Source organism: Schistocerca nitens, chromosome 1, assembly GCF_023898315.1.
Source record: "Schistocerca nitens isolate TAMUIC-IGC-003100 chromosome 1, iqSchNite1.1, whole genome shotgun sequence".
Classification (NCBI taxonomy): Eukaryota; Metazoa; Arthropoda; class Insecta; order Orthoptera; family Acrididae; genus Schistocerca; species Schistocerca nitens.
In genome coordinates this window covers 1013633732-1013657258 of record NC_064614.1, presented here as the reverse complement: position 1 = coordinate 1013657258, position 23527 = coordinate 1013633732, and the positions used below count along the sequence as shown (strand labels likewise).

Here is a 23527-nt window from a genome sequence, read left to right as displayed (position 1 = left end):
ATATCCATTATCTGGTCATGGTACACAGAACACTCCATGGAGTCGCCAAGCTATGGTCATTGTAGCACCTACGCTTATTCTCTTCCAAGCATGCCCTGATTGCAGTAATTTCATATTGGAATACAGAGGCCAGTTTTCCTAGAGAGATGATGCCCTGCAGTCTGGCTGAACCCCGTACAGCTGGCCGGGGTGGCTGAGTGGTTCTAGGCACTACAGTTTGGAACTGCGCGACCGCTATGGTCGCAGGTTCGAATCCAGTCTTGGGCATGGATGTGTGTGATGTACTTAAGTTAGTTAGTTTTAAGTAGTTCTAAGTTCTAGGGGACTGATGACCTCAGTAGGTAAGTCCCATAGTGCTCAGAGCCGTTTGAACCCCGTACACCCTTGCCCCAACACCCTGGTCTGGTTTTAACCCAGTGGTGAACCAAACAATGTCCCCCGTATGGCGTCTGTTTTTTCCCGCTGCTCCCTGCTTCCAATTATTACATTCTAAGGCTTGTTGAAGCAGTTGTGAGTTGTTATATAGTCATGCTGGTATTACCCCAGCCATTCATATGTTTACCTCACTCACTATGGTAGAGTGTAATTCTGGATATCCCGATGTGATCCAGTTTTTGGCAGTTTTAGGTCTGTATGCCCCAGCTGCTGCCTCCATCTTGACCAAAAGGTGTAGTGGAGGCATGTCCAGCGTGGCTTCCATCCCAGTGGTTGGTGCACTGCTAATTCTGCCTGTTATGGCTAAGCAGGCCAGTCTCCGCACCTTAGCGAGCTGCTTAGCTGCAACCCGCTGTTCTACCTTCTTGCACTGCACTACTGCCCCGTAGGAAATCCTAGGTCTAACCACTGTGGTGTATATCCAGTGCATACCTCTGGGGCTTAGCCCCCAGTTTTTACCAAAAGCCATTCTGGTACTCACTAGAGTACTTTTTGCCTTGGAGCAGATACTCTTAATGTGAGTGTCCATGTTAGATATTTCACCATCCCCTTCACAGGTAGACTTTCGTCGAATAGCTTTAGATTCCAACTTGAGTGTTGGATATGCCTCTTCGTAAATGGAATCACAACAGTCTTCTTAGGATTAACCCTCAGATCCTGTTTAATGCACCAATTTTGCACAATGTCCAATCCTCCTTGTGCCATGTTTCTAACTGTGCCTCGCCTCTAGTAGTGTTAATTACCATTGTTTCATTCATCATGGTAGCCTCTACCTTCCATCCATGAAGCATGGCCCTGGTCCACCTATATATAGTGGTCCTTAGGTCATGCACCTCTGCTGCTCTTACCATGGAATCGAAGGTCGTGCTAAAGGAAATTCAAGAAGGTACTCACCTCTACTGTTGTTGTCCTTGCTGCCCCACACTAGGTTGTGGGCATTGGCGTTGCATCCCACCAGCAGTTTGTCACCTTACCGATGACAAGCCTCTACCAGTCTCCTCACCTCCAAAGGAGGTGGAGAGCTGTCTTCGTAAGGAAGTTAAGCTGAGGCCAAAATAATTTCCCTCATTATACAAGGTTTACAACTTTGCTTCCACTATTTGCCGATATATGGCGACAACGGTAAGTAGAGGTTGAAAGAAACAGATCGCAGACGTCAGGCAGTTAGCTTGGACCTCGGTCAACATAACCTCATTCAAACATTAGTTGATTATTATCTGCATCATGAAGTTGTTCTTGATTGAAAATGTCTTTGTTTCAATATGAAGAAATGAACGGTTGAGTCTCATCAAATGCTCTCTCAAGTACATATGGTAAGGATGCTGTTAGTGAAAGAACATGTCGTGAGTGGTTTCAATGCTTCAAGAATGGTGATTTTAATGTAGTAGACAGGCATAGTGGTGAAAGAGAGAATGTTTTCGAAGATGCAGAATTGGAGACATTGTTAAGTGAAGACTCGCGTCAAACTCAAGAAGAATTGGCACAATTTGTTGGATTGACACTACAAGCCAATTCAAAATGTCTCAAGGCTATGCGCATGATTCAGAAAGAAGGAACTTGGGTCCCTTGTGAGCTGAAACCAAGAGACGTTGAATGGCATTTGTGTGTTTGTGAACAGTTGCTTCAGAGGCAAAAACGGAAGGGGTTTCTGCATCGCATTGTGACCGGGGACGAAAAATGGGATCATAACAATAACCCTAAACGCAAAAAATCATAGGGATATCTCGGCCATGCTTCCATGTCGATGGCCAAACCAAATATTCATGGCTCCAAGATCATGCTCTGCATTTGCTGGAACCAGCTTGGCGTCGTGTACTATGAGGTGTTAAAACCATGTGCTCATTATCAAATGCAACTAATGCGTTTGAGAAGAGCAGTAAAAGACAAATGACTGCAGTACCGCAAGAGGCACGATAAAGTGATTTTTCAGCACAACAGTGCTCGACTCCACATTGCAGAAGAGGTCAATATGTAGTTGGATACGTTAAAATGGGAAGTCAGACCCCACCCGCCATATTCTCTAGACATTGCTCCCTCTGACAATCACCTGTTTAGATAAATGGCACATGGCCTGGCTGACCAACACTTCCGATCTCCTGAAGAAGTCACAAATTGGATTGGTTCATGGATCGTTTCAAAAGATGAACAATTTTTTTGACACAGGGTTTGTACACTCCCTGAAAGATGGGAGAAAGTAGTGGCCAGCGATGGAAAATACTTTGAATGATACATGTGTAACCAATTTGTTTCATTAAAGCCTCAAATGTTGGAGACAAAACGGTGGAAGCAATTTTGTGCACTTTGTACCTTCCTCACATTGCTGTATTTTAATGGTCACAAGGTCCCTGGAGCAGAAATCCATCAATAGCATGAAAGAAATTCCATTTTGTACATAGATTCATGTACTGGAGTTTCTTAGATTTCTAGCATAAATCAGCTTATCTCCAGTGCCACTGAGGCTTGATACGCCCCCTTTATATAAGTAGGGTTCTTGTATCAGGGCCACATCCACTTCCTGCCTCCCCAGGCAGCAGCTTAGAGCAGCAGAGGCCCCTTTACTGTGCTCCAGTCTCTGTCTTGCTGCCATCATTGCCTTTGAGGTCTTTGAGAACCCTGACAGTGACCTCCGAGAACCCTAAAAGCTATTCAAGGTCCTGCTCTCGCATCGCCTTCAGGGACTTCTCTCCAACCTCCACCACCAGGGTTCGTCCTTCCGGTAAAACCTTCTGGTTGATCTCTCTGCAGTCTTTTGTTGAGATTTTGGGTTTTGAGCCCCTATTTTCTTGAACAGAGTCTAAGGAGAGACATCCTTAAGTCTTAAGAAGTTCCACTGCCATCTTGACCAGCAGCTTTGCTCTTCCCACGTGGATATCACGGGCACCTTGTCCTTAAGTCATTCCACCGTGTGCACCCCTTCACAGACAAAAATGAGGGCACCATGATCTAGATAGACCCTTCTGAAGTTGGGTCCTGAATCAGCGTCCCCTCCCCCAATCTTTTCAAAGAGGGCCATCTCTACAGATTACTCCTGCTGCGAGCTGATGACCACCAGTGGAGAGCCTTCCTGGATAACTGCCATCTTAAAAACCGAGACTGCAGTACTATAGGTCTGTTTCCCTATTTTTCTTGCCTCGGTTTTTTCTGGACTCGGTTATCCAGGGAGGAGGGAGTCTTAGATTCCTCCCTTATCCTCATCTTGCCTGTCTTCGATGTTGTGGGGGTCTACGTAGCCCCTTCAACCTGAGGCAGTTTTTTTTTTTTTGAAGTCTTAGGTTCAAGTCCTGATGCATCAGGATATGTTCAGTCAACTGCTCCTTTCTGTTAGTCAAGTTGTGTTACATATTTATCTTCTTCCCAGTTGGATTCAGCACCACCTCATTCGTTATTTGATATATGTAGCTAATCTTCATCATTCTTCTGTAACACCACATTGCAAAAGCTACTATTCTCTTCTTGTCAGAATTCCAATTGTCCATGATTCATTCCCATATAAGGCTGCACTTCAGACAGTACCAACAAAAAATACTTCTTAACAGTTAAATTTATTTTAGATCTTAACATATTTTGCTTTTTGGGGAACAGTCCCCCCCCCCCCCACCCCCCCACCCCCCACCCCAAATTGCAAGCTTGCATTTGATACCTTCCGTACCTGGCCATAATCAATTATTGTGTTGCACAAATAGCAAACCTTGTCTACTTCTTTAGTGTCTCTTTCTCTAGTGTAATTAACTCAGCATTGCCTGATTTAATACAACTCTATTCCATGACTTTTGTTCTAGTTTTGTTGTTGTTTATCGTATAAACTCTGTACAAGACACTGTCCATTCGTTTCCACTGCTCTTCGCTCTCTGTAAAAATAAATAAATAAATTACAGTGCTATTGGCAAATGTCTAAGTTTTTTCCTTCTTCGTGAGCTTTAATTCCTTTAATAAATTCCTCCTTTGATTTCCTTCTGTGTTCCTCAATATATGTATGGAATAACATAGTGTACAGGTGGCAACCCTGTCTCACTTGTTTCTTAACTGTATCTTCCCTTTCACGTCCATTGACTTTTACAACTTCTGTATGCTTTCAGTACAAGTTTTAAATAACCTTTTGCTCCCTGTATTTTATACCGGGTACCTTCAAATTTTCAAAGAGCAGGTTCCAGTCCACATTGTCAAGAACTTTCTCTAAATTTGTAAATACTATAAATGTAAGATTTCATCCAAGGTAAGTCATAGGATTAGTATTGGCTTGTGTCTTCCTACATTTCTCCAGAACCCAAGGTCAGGCTCCACCAGTTTTTCCATTTTCTGTAAAAAGACTTATTAAACAGATGATCCAGTAAGACACATTAAAATATGAGATTACTGTACAATGGTAATTTTTACAATTCCTGCTTTCACTATTCATCACATTTACATGCAACAGTAATATGTTCTGACCACATGCCTAATATTTTGTAATGAATAGTGAGAGCAGGCGAGATGCCACACAGAAATGAAAACAATAAATAAACGGGTGTGAACTGTGTTAAAACGAAGGAAATTGAAGAGTCAAAACTTCCGAAATGGAATGCAGGAGGCATAAGATGTGGTATCTGTATAGAATAAAGATGAGTTACATCTGGAGGTCCCTTCAATACACGTCACTGTTGCAAGTGACATTACGCCACAACACATACACAAATTTGAATACAGCGAACAGACGCATTGATGCCTGGACAGAAAGTTTGTAATTTTATGGAGGAAAATAAAAGGAACCAAGTGTGATTTGAACCCAGAACCCCTCCGTCACAGTTCAACACCATGACCACATAACCACGACACGACAGCCATTAGCATTGCTCGATACTGCACACTTAGAGTTCAGACCATTCACACTGTCTATTTTCTTCCTTTTTCCACAGTTCAGTACACCTTCTTCCTGTTTTTATGCTTGATCTGTGTTCAGTTTTTGATGGACTATCCAATGGGCCAATTTACCACTAAATCTGTGGGGCCTGCAATGGGGAGTTTCCCTTGTTAGTGATCTGATGATTTCTCTATTTATGGTTTATTTTTGAAACTAATACCTGTTGCTGGTGCATTCACAGTTTCTGCAAGAGCTATTTTTGGGGGTCATTTTCATTAACAGTTTTGTTTGTTTCTTTTTTTGTATTATTCTTGAAGTGTTTTAGTTTTTGAATGGTGGAACATGAACTTTGTTTTCTTAATGATGGTGTGGAGGATTTGACAGTACTGGTGATAATTAAGTTTCAGATCTTCATTACTGCGTCTTCTTTGAAATATGTTGAGTTCTCTCTTCTGCCACAAGGTACTTCAGTTGCAGGAGTTATCCACCGTCTGTTCAATTTTTATCATATTCATTTTAGCAGTAAACATCGCTTAAAGTGGTACAGGAATTGGTTTAAGAAAAAGTAAATTTTTCCATCAGTATTCTCTGATTTATAAATTTCTCCCTAGCATCCATCCCATAATTTCTTTCTAAATACAGTGATGAAGACATTGTTTACGATTCTGGTATACAGTACTTTTTTTCTATTATCTGTACCTAACTGATCTTCTTCTCTTGCAGAAGCTGAACCAGAGCGATTGTTGAAGGATGAAAACAATGAGTTAGTGACGAAGGAAGAGCAGCATCAGCAAAAGCAGGAACAGCAGCAGCAACATATACAACAGAGTCAGTTGCAAAATACATCTGTCAGTCCTGTTTTGCAGCTATCATCAAAGCATAACCAGACACGAAAATGTGTTTCAGAAAAGACTGGGGAACATCATCTTCACCATCCAAAAGACAACACAGAATTCCAGTCAAAAGAAGTACATCAACATGATCAACTGGTAGGCTTTGGTCATCTTTCACAGCAGGATAAGGCATGTTCATTGACAGAAGAAAAACAATTACAAAATGTAGAAAAACAGGAAGTGCTAGTGAATGAAGCAATGCAGAAATCGAGGTTATCAAACGAATTACAAGAGCACCAAGGAATCTGTCTCTATTTGAGTGGTGGAAATGATAGATTAAAGTATTGTAGTAGTGGCAAGGATTTAAAACTGAACCTTCCAGAAGATCGGTTACTTCAGCTTCAGAAAACTGTTTCACAGAACTGTTATCCACCAAAATGTGATTTTCTTCTCAAAGCAAGTCAGCTGTACAAAGAAAATGAACCACAACAACCATTGATCAAAGTCCAAAAAGACTCAGTATCAGATCATTTCTGCCAAGAAAAGGATTGCAAAGCACACAATCAAAGAACAATTAATGTTAAGGAAACGGAACAACGGGTATTGGAACAGCAAATACCAGAAGATAAAGGTCACCAGTCATTGGAGTCAGCTAGTAGAACACAATACTGTGAATGTGCCAAGCAGCAGCATGCAGGTCTACAGGGAAAGCTGCAAACAGAACATGAGCACCTAAACAGAGTCGTACAGAGAGAGAAATTCTTGACAGCACAAAAATCGAGTTTCACAGATGTTCAAGGTCAAATCATAACTGATCAAACAAGACAGCTAGCAGAGGATCAAGGCCGGCAAGATGCACTGAACCAAGGAATGAAGCCTACTGTAAACAAAGAGGAGCCACTAAGAAATAAACAAGAGAATCATTTCTTCATAGAACACATCAGAGGGACAGAGCAGCAGACACACACTATGGAGCACCTTCCAATGAATAATGGCGGCCACTTGAGCACACACGGTAGTCCCAAATCTGTGACCATTAATGAACGGCAGTTCACTAATGATGTAGATTTTCCATTTTCATCTGATAGAGAACAACTATTCCCTAAAGAAAATAGATTGCAAGTTAATGTCCAAAAGCCTCTGCAGTCAATTGAAGAAGAAAAACGGGGAGATAAGGGAAAGTCGGGAGAATATCTCCCTTCAATAAATGATGAACTGCATTCTGTTGAAAGGGTTGAAGGACAAAATACAATCAATCAAGAGACTTCTGTTGGAATACGCCAGCAGCTTCCTGTTAAATTATGCCACTTGCTTCCTGCAACACTGCATGCAGCTCTGTCATTTGGGAAAGGCCAAAAACTCTACCAGAATGAAGGAAGAAAACAGTCCACAGAAAGTGAACTGCAGCTTTTTCCAGAAATCAAAGAACCTCCTATGGTAAATAGACTCAGATGTGAATGTGGGGAGCAACATATCATAAAGCAGTTGAGTGAAAACCAAGGGCAGGAATACAATGTAAAAGGACAACAGCTTGTTTCAATAGAAGTCCAACACCAAAATAATCACCCACATCCTTTTGGTTCTGCGAAAGATCTGCAGCGGCCCACTGTTGAGCAAAATCAACAGTTCATTACAGTACATGGGTGGCACCACACTCGTTACGAACTGAGTGGCGAAGCAGTTCGACAATCTGCAGTGGAGAAAGTATCCTCTCTTACACCAATAAAAAAACAACAAATAGTATTGGGACAAGAGCAGTCACACTGTGCAGAACAAAAGGAGCAATTGATAAAAATAGACCAACCATTTACAGCACACAAACATCACAAGTTAAGGACTGGTAAAGAGCAGGGAATGATTGTTAATCAAGGGCTGTACACCACAAATTATCAACAGCCTCAGATTGTGTCTGGTCGACAACAATCTTCTGTATCTAATAAACTGCAACCAGATGTGGGAAACAAAAATCAGAAATTGACAAGACAAATAAATCAAGTTGGTTGTGACAAAGAACTGAAGCTGAAAGCAAAAAGAAGGAAACAGTTCGACAAACAAGAGGGGCTGGTTCCTAACACAGAACAAACAAGGCCGTTTGCTGGGGAGCATATACAGCAAATCACTGTAAAGAAAATGTCAGAACTTGTCCCGAGATATGAACGAGGACAACTAACACTAAATCAAGGGCAGCAACAGGAAATAGTGAAACAAGACGAGCAACTACAACGGGAACAAGGCCAACATCCTACAGGGGAACAACCCCAGCAGTCAGTAATCGAAGAAATCAAGGGGCTAGCTGAAAGTGAGGAAAGTCAGCAACCAGCTGTGGAACGAGCACAAGAGGAGCCAGTGGAAAGATTTCAGCAGTCTTTCACAAAACAAACCCTACGATTGCCAGCAGAGCTTAGCCAAGAAATTCTAATGCAAACATTTCAGGACACCGTAACAAAAGAAGTTAAGTGGCTACCAACAGAACAATATCAGTGTGTAGTGACTGAGCAAGAGTGGAAGGTAAAGGGACTTCAAGAACAATCAACTTCAACTTCTCATTGCGTGAGTACATGTCTCACTTAATTTGTTATGTAGAGTGTTGAGTAAAAATTACGCTGATTTCACATTTTGTTTTAAAGACTGTGGTACGTATAAATCATTTTATATTTTCCACAGTATTAGATTACTGATCTTTGGGTCTATTCACTAAATTTCTCTCCTGTTCCAATTTGTTACATAGCTCCTTGAATTATTAAAACATTAAACAGTTTATTCACAAGGACGCAAGTGGACTCGTCAGTATGTCTAAATTTCAGAATTGCAGGTTCATTCTTCATAAGCTGGAAGGAAAAATAATTGTAGTGCATCATAGTCACTTAGAAATGAGGTTAAGTTAGACCTATCTTATATGAGGAGAAAGGGAGGCAAAGAAGTAACATAAATGGTTAAGGCACTTAAATAGGAATTCTTGAAAAAAGGGTGACATCATTTTTCTGGAACCATCTTGAATAAGTTTAGGTAATTGAAATTTGTAGGAAGATTGTGTGACCTTATTGTACATCCAATTTACATTTCACATAGGGATCTTAAGGATAGGAAATGTACTGAGGTATATAGATGAATGCTTTTCCATGCTTTGTATCCAAATGTAGGAGGCTGAAAATTGATAAAATTGCTACAAAGCAACCTCCATGGTCCCTGCTCAGTGGCTTGTTGATTGTATTCAAGATCATTGTGACACTTTGGTGCAGTTTTTTTAGAGTTAAATAAGTTAAGGAGATAACTGCATATCAGAGGATAGTCTACACTTGAACTGATTGGGCTTTAAAACTTGATTTTACTTTCTTGTCATATGGCATACATTATGAATCACAAGAATAGCTAAATAGGGGAGGGTTGGAACTTTAATAGTAGCAACTATTTATTCACAATTGATACAAAAGTGTTACATGTTTGCACCTGTTACTGCCCTTCAGAGTAGTCACTAGCATTGTGTAGAACCCGTTGCCAACAATTTGGAAGGCGTAGTATACTGTTAGCAGAGCCTGTTCTGTTGATGGTGCGAATAGAGCGGTCTACTGCCTGTTGAATCTCTGGAACAGTTCTGAAGTGAATGGCACTAAGTGCCTCCTTCATCTTCAGAATCAAATCAAAGTTACAAGGACTTAAGTCCAGGGAGTATGATGGATGGTACAGTACTTCCTAGTCCCATCAACCGAACAGAGCAGCCACAGCTTGCGCTGTATGCGGCCACGCATTGTCATACAAAATGATTGGTGGGTTATACAGAAAGTGTCGCCACTTCTTTCGTAAAGCTGGTCACAGTGGTGCTCCAAAAACAAACAGTAATACTGCGCATTGACGGTCTGCCGTGGAGGAATGTAATGCGTTAGGATAACACCATCACAGTTGTACACGAGAATCACCATAACTTCAGACTACTCCATTTGCACCATCAACAGAACATTCTCTGCTAATGGTATACTACGCCTTCCACATCGCTGGCAGTGGGTTCTACACAACATTGGTGACTACTTTGAAGGACAGTAACAGGTGCAAACATGTAACTTTTTTGTATCGGTTGTGAATAAATAGTTGCCACTATTTAAGTTACAACCCTTGTATATAAAAAGATTACTAAACTACTACATGTCAACATTTCACACAGCTCTCCAGCATAATATAACCCAAACTACTACAACTAATGATGAGTGGCAAGGTTTTTTTGTGTAGTAGGAATTCTTCAGAAGAAACCTTCTAGGCACATGCGGGACATATTGATACAACATGAACAACTGTCTTTCACTCTGCACCACAGTCACGAGATGGTGTTGAAGATCTGCCCTGCCTGGGAAGTGTGTCCACACATCTTCCATGACCCATTTGGATGCAGTTCAGGGTAGTCCAAATTGTGGTGAGGCTGGTCAAATCCAGAGGGTTTCTCTTGGATGCAGGGCAGTTTCAGACATTTTGAAGAACAATTTTCTTGCCAGCAGTGTTTCCATTCATCAATGACATTGAATTCAATTTCCTTAAGAGTTCTAGCTGTGAAGAGTGGAGTGCCTTGATCTTGATCTTTTTTTACTCTGTAGAGAATAAATTATTCAATATTTTAAGATCAGGGTTATCAGCAATCTTCTGGTATTCACACAATAACACACTCTTCCATCTGATATCAGTAGTTGGAATGTGGCTCAAGATAGGTGACTAGTATGTGGGAGTAGATCATATTGATCCATTAACAATGTGAGTGGCTTAGTTAGATTTTATGTATATTATTTTTGCATATGGACTATTAAGCTAGACAGGTGCATAGTGCTGTGTTGTTGAGTATAACAATCGGAGTGCTGATACTCAGTGAGTATTGAAGTTTGTCTCCCTTGAAATAGACATGAAGTGCTATCTGCGTCAATCTGTTGGACAGATGAAAATGTGGAACCTCTGTTTGATTTGAGTTGTAACCCTCATTTATGGAAATATTGGCTTAAATTGTCTAGATCAGAAGTTAGGATTTCTTCAGTTATTTCAAAGGTTTTGTGTTCGCTAGCTATTGCCCAGATGATGTGACTTACCATACGAAAGCGCTGGCAGGTCGATAGATACACAAACAAACACCTACATACACACAATGGTTGCTTCGTCAGGAAAGAGGGAAAGATGAAAGGATGTGGGTTTTAAGGGAGACGGTAAGGAGTCATTCCAATCCCGGAAGCGGAAAGACTTACCTTACCTTAGGGGGAAAAAAGGACAGGTATACACTCAGAATGAGATTTTCACTCTGCAGCGGAGTGTGCGCTGATATGAAACTTCCTGGCAGATTAAAACTGTGTGCCTGACCGAGACTCGAACTCGGGACCTTTGCCTTTCGCGGGCAAGTGCTCTACCAACTGAGCTACCGAAGCACGACTCACACCCGGTACTCACAGCTTTTCTTCTGCCAGTATCTCGTCTCCCACCTTCCAAACTTTACAGAAGCTCTCCTGCGAACCTTGCAGAACTAGCACTTGGAAGGTGGGAGACGAGATACTGGCAGAAGTAAAGCTTTGAGTACCGGGCGTGAGTCGTGCTTCGGTAGCTCATTTGGTAGAGCACTTGCCCGCGAAAGGCAAAGGTCCTGAGTTCGAGTCTCGGTTGGGCACACAGTTTTAATCTGCCAGGAATTTTCAGGTCTACACTCACGCGCGCGCGCGCACACACACACACACACACATATCCATCCACACATACACAGACACAAGCAGACATTTGTAAAGGAAAGGAGATTCGGCAGAGATGTCAGTCGAGGCAGAAGTACAGAGGCAAAGATGTTGTTGAAAGACAGGTGAGGTATGAGCAGCGGCAAATTGAAATTAGCGGAGATTGAGGCCTGGCGGATAACGAGAAGAGAGGATATACTGATGGGCAAGTTCCCATCTCCGGAGTTCTGACAGGTTGGTGTTAGTGGGAAGTATCCAGATAACCCGGACGGTGTAACACTGTGCCAAGATGTGCTGGCCGTGCACCAAGGCATGTTTAGCCACAGGGTGATCCTCATTACCAACAAACACTGTCTGCCTGTGTCCATTCATGCGAATGGACAGTTTGTTGCTGGTCATTCCCACATAGAAAGCTTCACAGTGTAGGCAGGTCAGTTGGTAAATCAAGTGGGTGCTTTCAGACGTGGCTCTGCCTTTGATCGTGTACACCTTCCGGGTTACAGGACTGGAGTAGGTGATGGTGGGAGGGTGCATGGGACAGGTTTTACACCGGGGCCGGTTACAAGGGTAGGAGCCAGAGGGTAGGTAACAAGTCACATATAATATCTTTGTTGTGGCAAGCTCTTTGCGAGCAGTCTGTGGCCACGCGCGAAGCAGTACCAACTATACACGTGCACTGAGAATCAAGAATGTATATAACTGTATGTGTGTGCTTCAGAGTAATAAAATAGTGCTTATTTCATGTGCTATAGTGTACATCATTCGATACAGCAATCCTACAACACTAAACCCATAAATTAAACGAGAGAGGAGCAAGGATATATTCCTGTGGTAAGGTGTTATTGAATACTTTTGGACAGCTAGTGTCTTTTCTTGTAGTTATAGTAAATGTCCTTGGTAACATATTGTCAATTAGTTTTGTTGTCTGGGTGCATGGAGCAAGTGGTAATAACTTATAAAGCAACCCATGCCTGCAAACTGTGTCATATACTGCTCTTAGATCAACCAAGGCAACTGATGTTTTTTGCTTCATTTGGTATCCTGCTTCAGTGAATGTTGATAATGATAAGACTTGGTCAGCACTGCTCCGTCCTGGTTGAAGTCCAGCTTCCTCAGCAGGAGGGTTCTGAAATATCACTGGACTAATATGATTTTGTAAAAGTCTTTCAAGGGACTTATAAACAGTGTGATAGTTATTTTGCTGGTTTGAGTATTGCTATGATATTTGATTGCTTCATATTTTGTGAGACTGAACCAGATTTCATAATACCAGAGAAGAAATCTGCCAGCCATCTTTCAGCAAATTTCCCACTGCGCAGAAGTAGTTTGGGATGGATTCCTGGTTTTAGAGTTTTAAGAACAGCAAAGATTTCGGATGCAGAGGAAGTTCTTGAGAAATCAGATTGTTCATTAGTTTTCTTTTTGAGCTATGCAAGTTTTCTCTTGATGTATCATGCACGAGTCTTACCCCTTCATGCTGCAGACTGGACAGTATATGTCACCCAGTCCTGTTAGCTGTTATATGAGTGTTCTCCTGTACTTTCATGTTGTTTCCATCAAATTTCCTTAGTAATGACAATGCTTCTCTACTTGATGTTTGAAAATTGAGTGACTTAACAGTCTCTGTCCACCTGCTGCATCTGACTGTATTTAGGCTATGAAATGGATTATCCATTATTTCCGGATCACTACTTTTTAGAAGTTCATCATACTGTTTCTTGTTAGTATCCCAGCCTGGAATATATTAATCGCAGTAGCCACTAGGGTTTTCCTTGTTTGCTACAGTTTTCGTAGATCTTGCATGCTTCTCGTAGTTAGTTGCTTTTAGGGGAATCTATCCAGCACATTTGTTAGAATTTTTACAAATGCATCCCACTTTACTTTTCTTAAGTTCCATCTAGGTCATGGTGAGGATGATATGAGTGGGATACTTGTCCAACTTTTGGTCAAGATTGGATGATGTTGGTTGTATGGGAAGTTTTTTTACTACAAACTGGGAACATTGGAGAAGTAATTATTCTCTTCAGTTGTTACAAACATAGATTGGGATTATACTCCTATCTCCATGCAGCTGATAAAATGTTTCTTTATCCTTTGTATCAAACACCAGATATAAATTCTTGTCTTCTGCCCAATTTATAAGAAAATTACCAGTCCGTTTCATAATTTTCCTTACTCTTCCATTGAGTATGAGTATGACAACAGTTAAAATCTCTGAGATATATGGCAAGGCGACACTGGGATATATGGGGGATGCCAAGAGATAGCTGGAGGTTTCTACATATTAATTACTGTTAGTTCTCCAGTTTTTACTGTAATTTTGTGGATGTCATTGAGATCAGATACAGAGCATAGATGTGCATTCATGATTGCCAGTCATATGTATGTTGCCACTCCATAAACATGATGTTACATTGCTCCTAGTAAGTCAAAGCCAGGAATTTTTCCTCTCTTGATTTATATGATCTTCATTTTCAGGATGGTATCAATTTCCTGAACAGCGACAGTGCGGATGTTATATTTTGATAAAATCTCCTGTAAGACTTGACACTTTGATGTACTTATGCCTTCCATATTGATTTGATAGATCTTGAAAACAGGTCCAAGGTTTATAGCTGGATGATCCTGAAAAGAACCTTGTGAGGTGTCTTGTGACAAATTCATTTTAGCCAGGAGATCTTTGAGATTACCTAGCTGTCTCTGTTTCTCGACTTTAGATATTTGCCTTGAAATAACTGTTGTTTAACACCACTCAGAGGACTTATGTGACTTCAGGAATGTCTTGGACATGTACATTGTCCCTGTAAAAACTTATAAAATTTACATACATTTGTGAAATTTTGAGAGCTTGTAGAAAAAGTTTTCCAGATGTATGTAAATTATAAAATAATAAAGAAAAATGATGTTTAGTGAGGGAGTGAAAATTAACATGTGTGTTGTCAACCAGGAGTAGAAATTGATGAGCCAGAATATAAGATAATTGAAAGATTATCTAGGAGGGTACTGAGATGTCTCATGGTAAACAGCAGGATTGTTGTCAGGAAAGAAAGAGAATTCAATACATTTATGAAGAAACTGTGCATGGTCTTAAAATAGGTGTAGATTTCTGGATAACAGGATATCAGGAACATGGAAGTTTTTCTTAGTGGTAATCACATATTCAGAGGGATTATGGGTGGTAGTGTATTAATTTTAGTGGATGCATCATATGCATGCCAACATACTTACTTTGATAATGTCAATGGGGTACATCTCAGCACTTACAGAGGCGGAAAGTTAGGTTTAGTAGGCACTTAGAGGTTTTGAAGTGGGGAATGAAGTGACATTAGGTGAAGTATGTCCAGGGAGCACAAAGCTGACAAAAAAAGAAAAAACAAACTAATACTTTGTACTGGACTGGGAGTCAAATGTAGGCCTTTGACATTCACGGTAAGTTATCTATCAACTGAGTTCTCCAAGCACAAACTCACAATCGGCCCTCACAGCCAGTACCTCATCTCCTACCCTCCAAACTTCAGAGTAGTTCCTCAATATACCTCTTAGAATTACCAGTCTTGGAAGAAAGGATATGGAGGAAGTACTCCTAGCCACAGCTAGGGGATTGTTTCTAGAATGGATTTTCACTCTGTAAGGCAGTGTGGGATGATTTCAAATGTCCAAGAGATTAAAACTGTGTGCCAGACTGGGGTTCGAAGCTGAGACCTTTGCCTTTCTCTGGCAAGTGCTCTACTGACTGCTCTCACAGGAGAGAGATACTGGTGAAAATTCGCTCTGGAAACAATCCTCCAAGCTGTGGCTAAGCCATGTCTCCACAATATCTTTACGTCCAGAAGTGCTAGTCACTCAAAGTATTCAGGAAAACTTCTGTGAAGTTTGGAACATAAGATATAAGGGACTGGAAAAGTAAAACCGTGAGGGCGGGTGACTTATGTACGAGGTTATGCCTATTTGGCAGGGCTCCGTCCTGCTGCAAAATTAAGTCGGATACCTCTTTTGTGAACTGAGGCAACAACCAGAGAGAAATCATATCAATATGGGTTATGCCTGTAATGATTATGTCTCGGGGAGGCATGCAAAAGTGAAATGTGAGAACACAAGTCTGCCTGTGGAACCATCCACCTCCATCTGTGCTTGAAAATCAATGCATAATTGTCTGTTTTAGCTTATCATCTAGTTTTAGCACCTGCAACATTTCAATTCTGTAAGCTTTGAACTGCAGACACTTGTGCAGCAAACACCACACTGTTGGCTGGGACACAATCACGTGTTTGTTAGCACAATGAACAATGCAGGGTGCTTGTTTTGTAGCTTGTACGAATATTTGCCACCACTTCATTCTTAACGGATGGCTGTCATTTGGTTTTCTTCTTGCTTATGCATCCTGTCTCCTAGAATTGCTTTGCCCATCTAGCAGTGTTGTGACGGTGCGGTACCACTAAAATGTGGTAAGAAAATGTCTTTGAAATACAGTTGGGATGTTTTTTTGCATATTCTGACGCAATACACATTTTCTGTTGCAGCTGTCAGCGATGAACAGCAGTGGCAATTTTCCATTACTTCATTATTGACAGCCTAAACTGTGAGAGATAACCTTTATATCTCTCTGTGTATTTCTGAAATAAAGTCATTGCTGTAGTCACAGCAATACTTTCTTTTTATCCTGTTCATTCTGAATCACCCTGCACAGTCATGACCACTGGAAAAGTCATAGTACACTGAGACTGCAGACTTTGCATTCAGTTGATGAATGTTTTTAAACTGAAGTTCCAGAATGGAAATTTGGATTAGATAGCACATAAACCAGATAATGCTGTTAAATTATGACTCCTGAAATATTTCTTAATGTTAATACCTACCACTTTAAGCAAAAGTACTAAATACCAAGGCCAGAATTGCACTTCAGCGGGTGCATAGGGTACAGGTGCATAGGGTAGGGTGGGAGTTGTCGGATGGGCTGCGTACAGGAGGAGAGAGACGGGAGGCAGAAAAAGGAGGGGTTGGGGTGAGTAGCTAGTGGCTCAGATCAAAGCAGCAGGTTTTCTGGCTAAGAATGCTGGAGGGAGGGGTTACAGATTCACAGCCATGACATATCATGCACAGGTACCAGGGCTGGTTTGAGAGGGAGTGACAGGACAGAGGGAGTGGAAACTGTTGGGTTGAGGGTGTGGGGAGGCTGGGTTAACAGATACTCAAGACAGGAGGGTTACGGTAGTGAAGTATGTGTTGCAAGGATAACTTTCATCTGCATAGTTCAGAAAAGCTGGTGCAGGAGGGAAGAATCTGAAAGGACTTAGTTGTGAAGCAGCCGTTGAAATTGAGCATGTTGTGCTCAGCTGTATGTTGTGTCACTGGGTGGCTATTTTTGCTCTTGGCCGTAGTTTGCCGGCATAAAAAGCTGTGCAGTGATTTCAGCAGAGTTGGTCTATGATATGGCTGCTTCACAGGTGGCCCTTCTATGATGGTGTAGGATAATCCTATGACAGGACTGGAGTAGGAAATGCTGAGTGGTTGGATTGGACAGGATATGATTCCTTTGCAAGAAATTGGGATTGGGAGTGGCATAGGGGTGGAGGAGGAAGTTGTGTACGAGGGTTGACTGAAAAGCATGCCTCACCTTCATAACTATTCAACAGTTGGCAGCATTGGTATGCGGCAGGTACTGGCTTGTTCCGTAGCCTCTTTTCTACAGCTCTAGTTGGCGGGAAGCCTTAGCATTGAACGGTTGTGTTGCTACAGTGTAAAGTATGGAACCCTGCACAGACGGTCGGTCAATGCGGTTTAAGCAACGTGCTGTCACTGAATCTTGACAGCAGAAGGTGTCACCCCAAAGGAGATTCATTAGAGAATGAAAGCAGTTTTTGGTGATTGTGTTGATGCGAATACTGTGCATCGCTGGGCGAGTAAGTTTAAAGATGTTGAGGCAGGAACATCTGACCTGCATGACACACAAAGAGTTGGATGTCCTGTGACAGCAACCACCGAGTTTCACTAGCAAAATGTTGACAGATTGATTCAGGACGATTGTCGTATCACTCGGAGAGAAATTACAAGCACGGTCAGCATCTCACAAGAACGCAAGGGTCACGTTATTGCTTTTCTTGGCTATCGGAAGATCTGTGCATGATGGGTACCCCGGATGCTGACTCCTGAAATGAAAATGCAGATACTTGAAATTTGCCAGGAACTCCTCTCATATTACGAGAATGAAGGTGACGCTTTTCTTGATTAAATTGTGACAGGAGACAAAACGTGGGTAGACCGTTACAATCCAGAGACGAAATGTCAGTCTGTGGAATATCGGTACAAAGACTCACCCCAGAAAAAGAAATTCAAGGCGCAACCTCAGCTGGAAAAATCATGGCCACAGTGTTCTGGGATGAAGATGGTGTTATCCTTGTTGATTTCCTTGATCATGGAACAACAATAGATTCAGAGTGTTACATTACAACGCTGAGAACTCTGAAACAACAGCCAACAAAGGTCTGAAGTGAAAAGGGAAAGGTTTTCTGCAGCATGACAATGCCAAACCACACATTTCACATGTGGCCACAGCAGAACTTCAGAGACTGAATCCTCCTTACACTTCAGATTTAACACCATCTGACTTCCATCTGTTCCTGATAATGAAATCGATCTGCAGGGACATCATTATGGTTCTGATGAAGACGTTGAGAGAACTGTGAGACTGTGGTTGCGGAAACAGTGTGTCGACTTCTTCCGTGACAGCTCCAGAAAACTTGTTCATCGTTGGCATAAATGTATCCAATTGGCTGGTGATTTGTGGAAAGTTAATATTGGTAATTAAAGATCACATTTTAAGGATTATTTTTGTGATTGATTTATTATAATATTCCCATCCAAATCCAATTGATGAAGGTGGAGGCATTACTTTTCATTCAACCCTTATAGATTCTGTGGACGATGCGATACCACTTTAGGCGGGGTGGGAAGGATTGAGAGTTGGATGTCTACCACTTATGGACGTGATGATAGATGATCAGAGACCTGGTAAAAGATATGGTTCGTTGGTTCCAGTCCAGTGTGATATTGGGTGATGAGAGGGGGGGGGGGGGGGGAGTAGAGTATTGCACCATGTAGCACTCTGAGCCCATGGATTTTTCTGGCCAGGCTCACTGCATTCAATACAGCCGCCTGCCAGCCCACTATCATCACCGAGCGAGGTGACGCAGTGGTTAGCACACTGGACTCGCATCTGGGAGGACGGCAGTTCAATCCCGCTTCCGGCCATCCTGATTTAGGTTTTCCGTGATTTCCCTAAAATGCTTCAAGCAAATGCCAGGATGTTTCTTTGAAAGGGCACGGCTGACTTCCTTCCCTAATTCGATGAGATCGATGACCTCACAGTTTGGTCTCCTCCCCCAAATCAACCTACCACCACCACCACCACCACCACCACCACCACTATCACCTGCTCTCAATGCAAGAAATTTTTATTCACAGATGTTTTTCTTGCATTTGTTAGGTATGTTTTAAATGACCACAGTGATTGCCTGATAATGACTTTGTGTTACTTTCATAACAAGATACTGGATTTGTAGTTTAGATGATAACTAATTATGCTCAACACTGGTTAACAGTGATATATGATGGTTAACAGTAATATATGAGGTCTGTCTGAAAAATTCCAGAGCTTTGTCCACAAAATTTTTCTACGCTTACCTTTTATTTATTGTGCATGGTGTGTTTTGAAATACTCTCCTCCATAATTGATACACACCGCTACCATCGCTATTTCTACTTTCTGAAGTAGTCTTGGTACGCCACCTCCTGGATCGTGTGAAGCACCATCTGCGAATTTTCTTTTATCTCATCTCTCACTGCAAATCTTTGTCCTTTCAATGAGGTTTTCAACTTTGGAAATAAAAGTCCACAGGGGCCCAGGCCTGGGGAGTATAGAGGATGAGGCAGCACAATGATTTCATTTTTTGTGCGGTACTAATGCGCCAACCGCGATGAATGTGTGGGTACGTTATCATGATGCTAGAGCCATGAATTGTCTCACAAAATTTCTGCCTGTTTCCTTCTCACATTTTCTCGCAGGTGTCACAACCTGTCCCGATACTACCATCGATTAACAGTTTGTCCCTGTGGCACTAATTGCACTAATTAATGATGAACTAGTCCTTCGAGGTCAAGGAAAACTATCAGCATTGCTTTGACACTCGATCTGACATGATGAGCCTATTTTTGTCATGCACAACCTTTCCCAACCCATTGTGAAGATTGAATCTTGGTCTCAATATCACTTTTGATTTATTTAAGGAAGGTCTTGTTCTCATTTGCATGATCCAAAAGCTCTCCTTGGATTTTGAGATGAGGGTCTTTCTGGTCTTGACTCATGAGCCTTGGGACGAACTTGGCGGCAACGTAATGCATTCCAAGATGCTGTGTCAGGATTTCATGACATCATTCAACTGAAGTATTACATTCTTCTGCAATCTCATGGACAGTCAATCTTCGATTGGCACATACGATTTTGCTGACAATCCTGACATGAGCATCATTGGTAGACATTGAAGGGTATCCTGAACAAGGGTCATTTGTAACTTCCTCCAGCCAGTTTTAAACTGTATGTCCGACCATTTTTAAACTGTATGAACTGTTCATAGCACTGAGTATGACTTAAAGCACTCATCACCGTAGACTTCATGCATCATTTGGTGTGTCTCTGTGAAGCTTTTCTTGAGATTCTCGCAAAATTTAATGCAGACACATTGTTCCTCTAACTTTACCATCTAAAAATTTGCGAACTATATGACACATGTTCTACACAATACAGCAATGAACAGTGACTAACACACACTCAAAAATGAAACTTCCAGCAGTTACATGTCAAACTCAGGCGTGTGTAGGGATGCAAACAGTATTTCACTCCAGTACACCATTGGTGAGAAATTGCAATTCCTCCGGAATTTTCTGAACAGACCTGGTATGTATATCATTTGGGATCAAGGCAATCGTGAATCAAATTATATATCTTTCTAAATACTAACTTGAAAATTTGATGAGCTGAGGCTGAAATAAAGCTGCCATTATTGTCCTTGCTGCTAAATAATAATTTTAGAATAAACTCAGTTTTACTTCATTTAAAAAAAAATGAAAATTAATTTGAAAAACAGTGTACATAAATCAAACATACACAACAAAATGTGTGATAAATGAAAACTTTTTCCACCACTACTAATAACAGAAAACGAAACTTGATGTCCAAAAAGTGTCTGAGTATAATTTTCACTCATTTGTCTCCAAAAGAGTTATTATGAATAAAAAGAAGAGCATCAGCATTGTCTTGGTGTAAAAGATGACCATCTTGCGATTGAAATGAAACCGCCAGAACTGAAAGTTATTTCGGAAGCAGAGCTAGATGCTTGTAGATACGGAATAGAAAAAAAGTGCTTACATCACTGCAGCTTTTTTTTTTATTTTTCAGTGTAGTCTCCTTGTAGATTAATGCACTTGGTCCAATGATGTTCCAATTTCTTGATCACATCTCAAAAATGAGTTTCCTCCAGGCCCGCAAAATAGTTGTCAACTCCGGCTATCAATTCTTCATTTGGAGTGAACCTTCGTCCACCAAGAAAAATTTTCAGTTTTGAGAGGAGATGGAAGGCTGACAGAGTCGTATCAGGTGGATAAGGCGGGTGTGGCAACAGTTCATACCTCAGTTCGTGTAATTTTGCAATGGTGACTGCACATGTGTGCGGGTGCGCATTGCCTTGTCTCTGCACCCATCTTGCAGAATTTTTGTGTTTTTTTCCTAATTCTTCTTTATACCCTTTCAGATGACATCTGACAAGCGTGAACAATTTCACGTTTTTTCAATCAACAGTCCTTCATGACCATTTTGTGCACTTTTACAATGATTTCTGGAGTAGTGACACATTTTGGTCGACCACTGTGTGGGTGTCCACTTGCCAACTGTTGAATATGAAGGAGTAGAGTCACCCAGTTTATTCTGGAAATCAGCATGAATGACCTTTGCTTTCATACCTTTCCTTACAAAGTACTTCATCACTGCTCGAATCTGCCCCCCCTCCCCCATCTTCACAAATCATTACGCGGGAACAGCAGCAGAACCACGTCACTGCCACAGCTGTCTTCCAAGAGCAATGACGAGGCACGTGTTTACAGGCAACAGACCAATGAATTATCACATGAACAACTCGTTGGGCTAGCACTGACCTCTCGTGGTGACTCCAAGAACTTTTCAAACCACCCTCGTACACAATATTTTTCTGACAATCTTCTGAGGAGTCAGAAAATTCTGCCCACTCATTTTCCAGTAAGAAGCCCCATTATGTTACATTTTCCCAGTTTGGTTTAAGTATTTGTCAAACTCATCTATTGGAATAAGGCTATCATCAACATCTGCCCGCAAAGCAAATTCCTTTACTTTCATTGGCAGTAGAGTTTTTCTGGAATCTGGTGAAAGAATTTCTTCTTAGTGGCTTGTACGTTCTTCTTTCACCATGTTTTTTACTTGATTGGAAACATACAAAAACTATATATCGATTTGCAAATCCACACCAATGTGAAGTGTATTCTGAGTATGGTACTTTATAAAATAAAACAAAATGTTATGTTGTTGAAGGTATTTGAACTATTTCAAAGAATTTTAGGACTCCACCAAAGTCGCTCACAAATTCGATGATGTGATCTGATATTTTCATATTCTCAGCCTTTCTTATGGCAAAGGAACATTCAATCTGAACCTATGAGACCCACACTTGATTCTGTGACCGACCTTGGTTTTGATTGAGAGTCGGTAGTTCCTTTTGCAAATGGCTAAAAAAATGGTTCAAACGGCTCTGAGCACTATGGGACTTAATTTCTTTGGTCATCAGTCCCCTAGAATTTAGAACTACTTAAACCTAACTAACCTAAGGACATCACACACATCCATGCCTGAGGCAGGATTCGAACCTGCGACCGTAGCGGTCGCGCGGTTCCAGACTGTAGCACCTAGAACCCCATGGCCACAGCGGTCGACCTTGTAAATGGCCTCTGGGGAACTATTAACATAACAATAAATGGATAGTAAAGTAAACCTCTGTCATGACTTCTCCCCACTTATCTTCAGATATCATTTTTAACGATAAAATTTTGCTCAGAGAGAAGTTTCTACTTCATGGCACCTCTGAGCAATTAATTGAACCATTTACGTAAAAGTCCTTTTTCAGAGGCTTCTCTGTACTGAGACGCCTGACTCAAATAGTCAACGGGTTACCGCAGAGTCTATTCCCCGGTCTAGTAACCACCTCAGAAGACAGTCTGTACCATGTTGGAATGACGACTAGGGATAGGCAATCAGGGCCAGATGAACAGCTCTGCGAAACTTCAAACACTGTGAAACTACAGAAAACCTTCATGCCTTCAGATGGATGAGAGCTCATGCGAGACAAGTGATAAGAGAATGGAAGAGGGCAGCCTGGATGGAATTCGTGACTTCCATTACACAGTCCACTTCCACTGCCCAAATTATGGAATCAATAAGACTGATTTCAAGCAAGGGTACTTCCCCGTATGGCCTTGTTAAGTAATGGGGTCATGGTGGACATGCCAGAAGACATGGCTCAGGTTTTAGCTGAACACTTCTTTACTGTTACTATGTCATCCAGACAAGCTCCTGCTTTTCAGATGTTTCATAGGCCATAGATGAGGAAGCTCAATTTATTCTCACATAATGAGGAAGTCTACAATCTTCCGTTCTCCATGTG

At 41.4% G+C, this 23527-nt stretch overlaps 1 protein-coding gene across 1 annotated transcript in view; it reads left to right on the top strand.

The window, feature by feature from the left end:
• LOC126220775 (trichohyalin-like) overlaps window positions 1-23527 on the top strand; it is a 141499-nt gene that overhangs the window by 15330 nt on the left and 102642 nt on the right. The window contains exon 2 of the mRNA XM_049942155.1: window positions 5996-8655. Coding sequence (XP_049798112.1) covers window positions 5996-8655 — 2660 coding nt within the window. The remainder of the gene's footprint in view (window positions 1-5995; window positions 8656-23527) is intronic.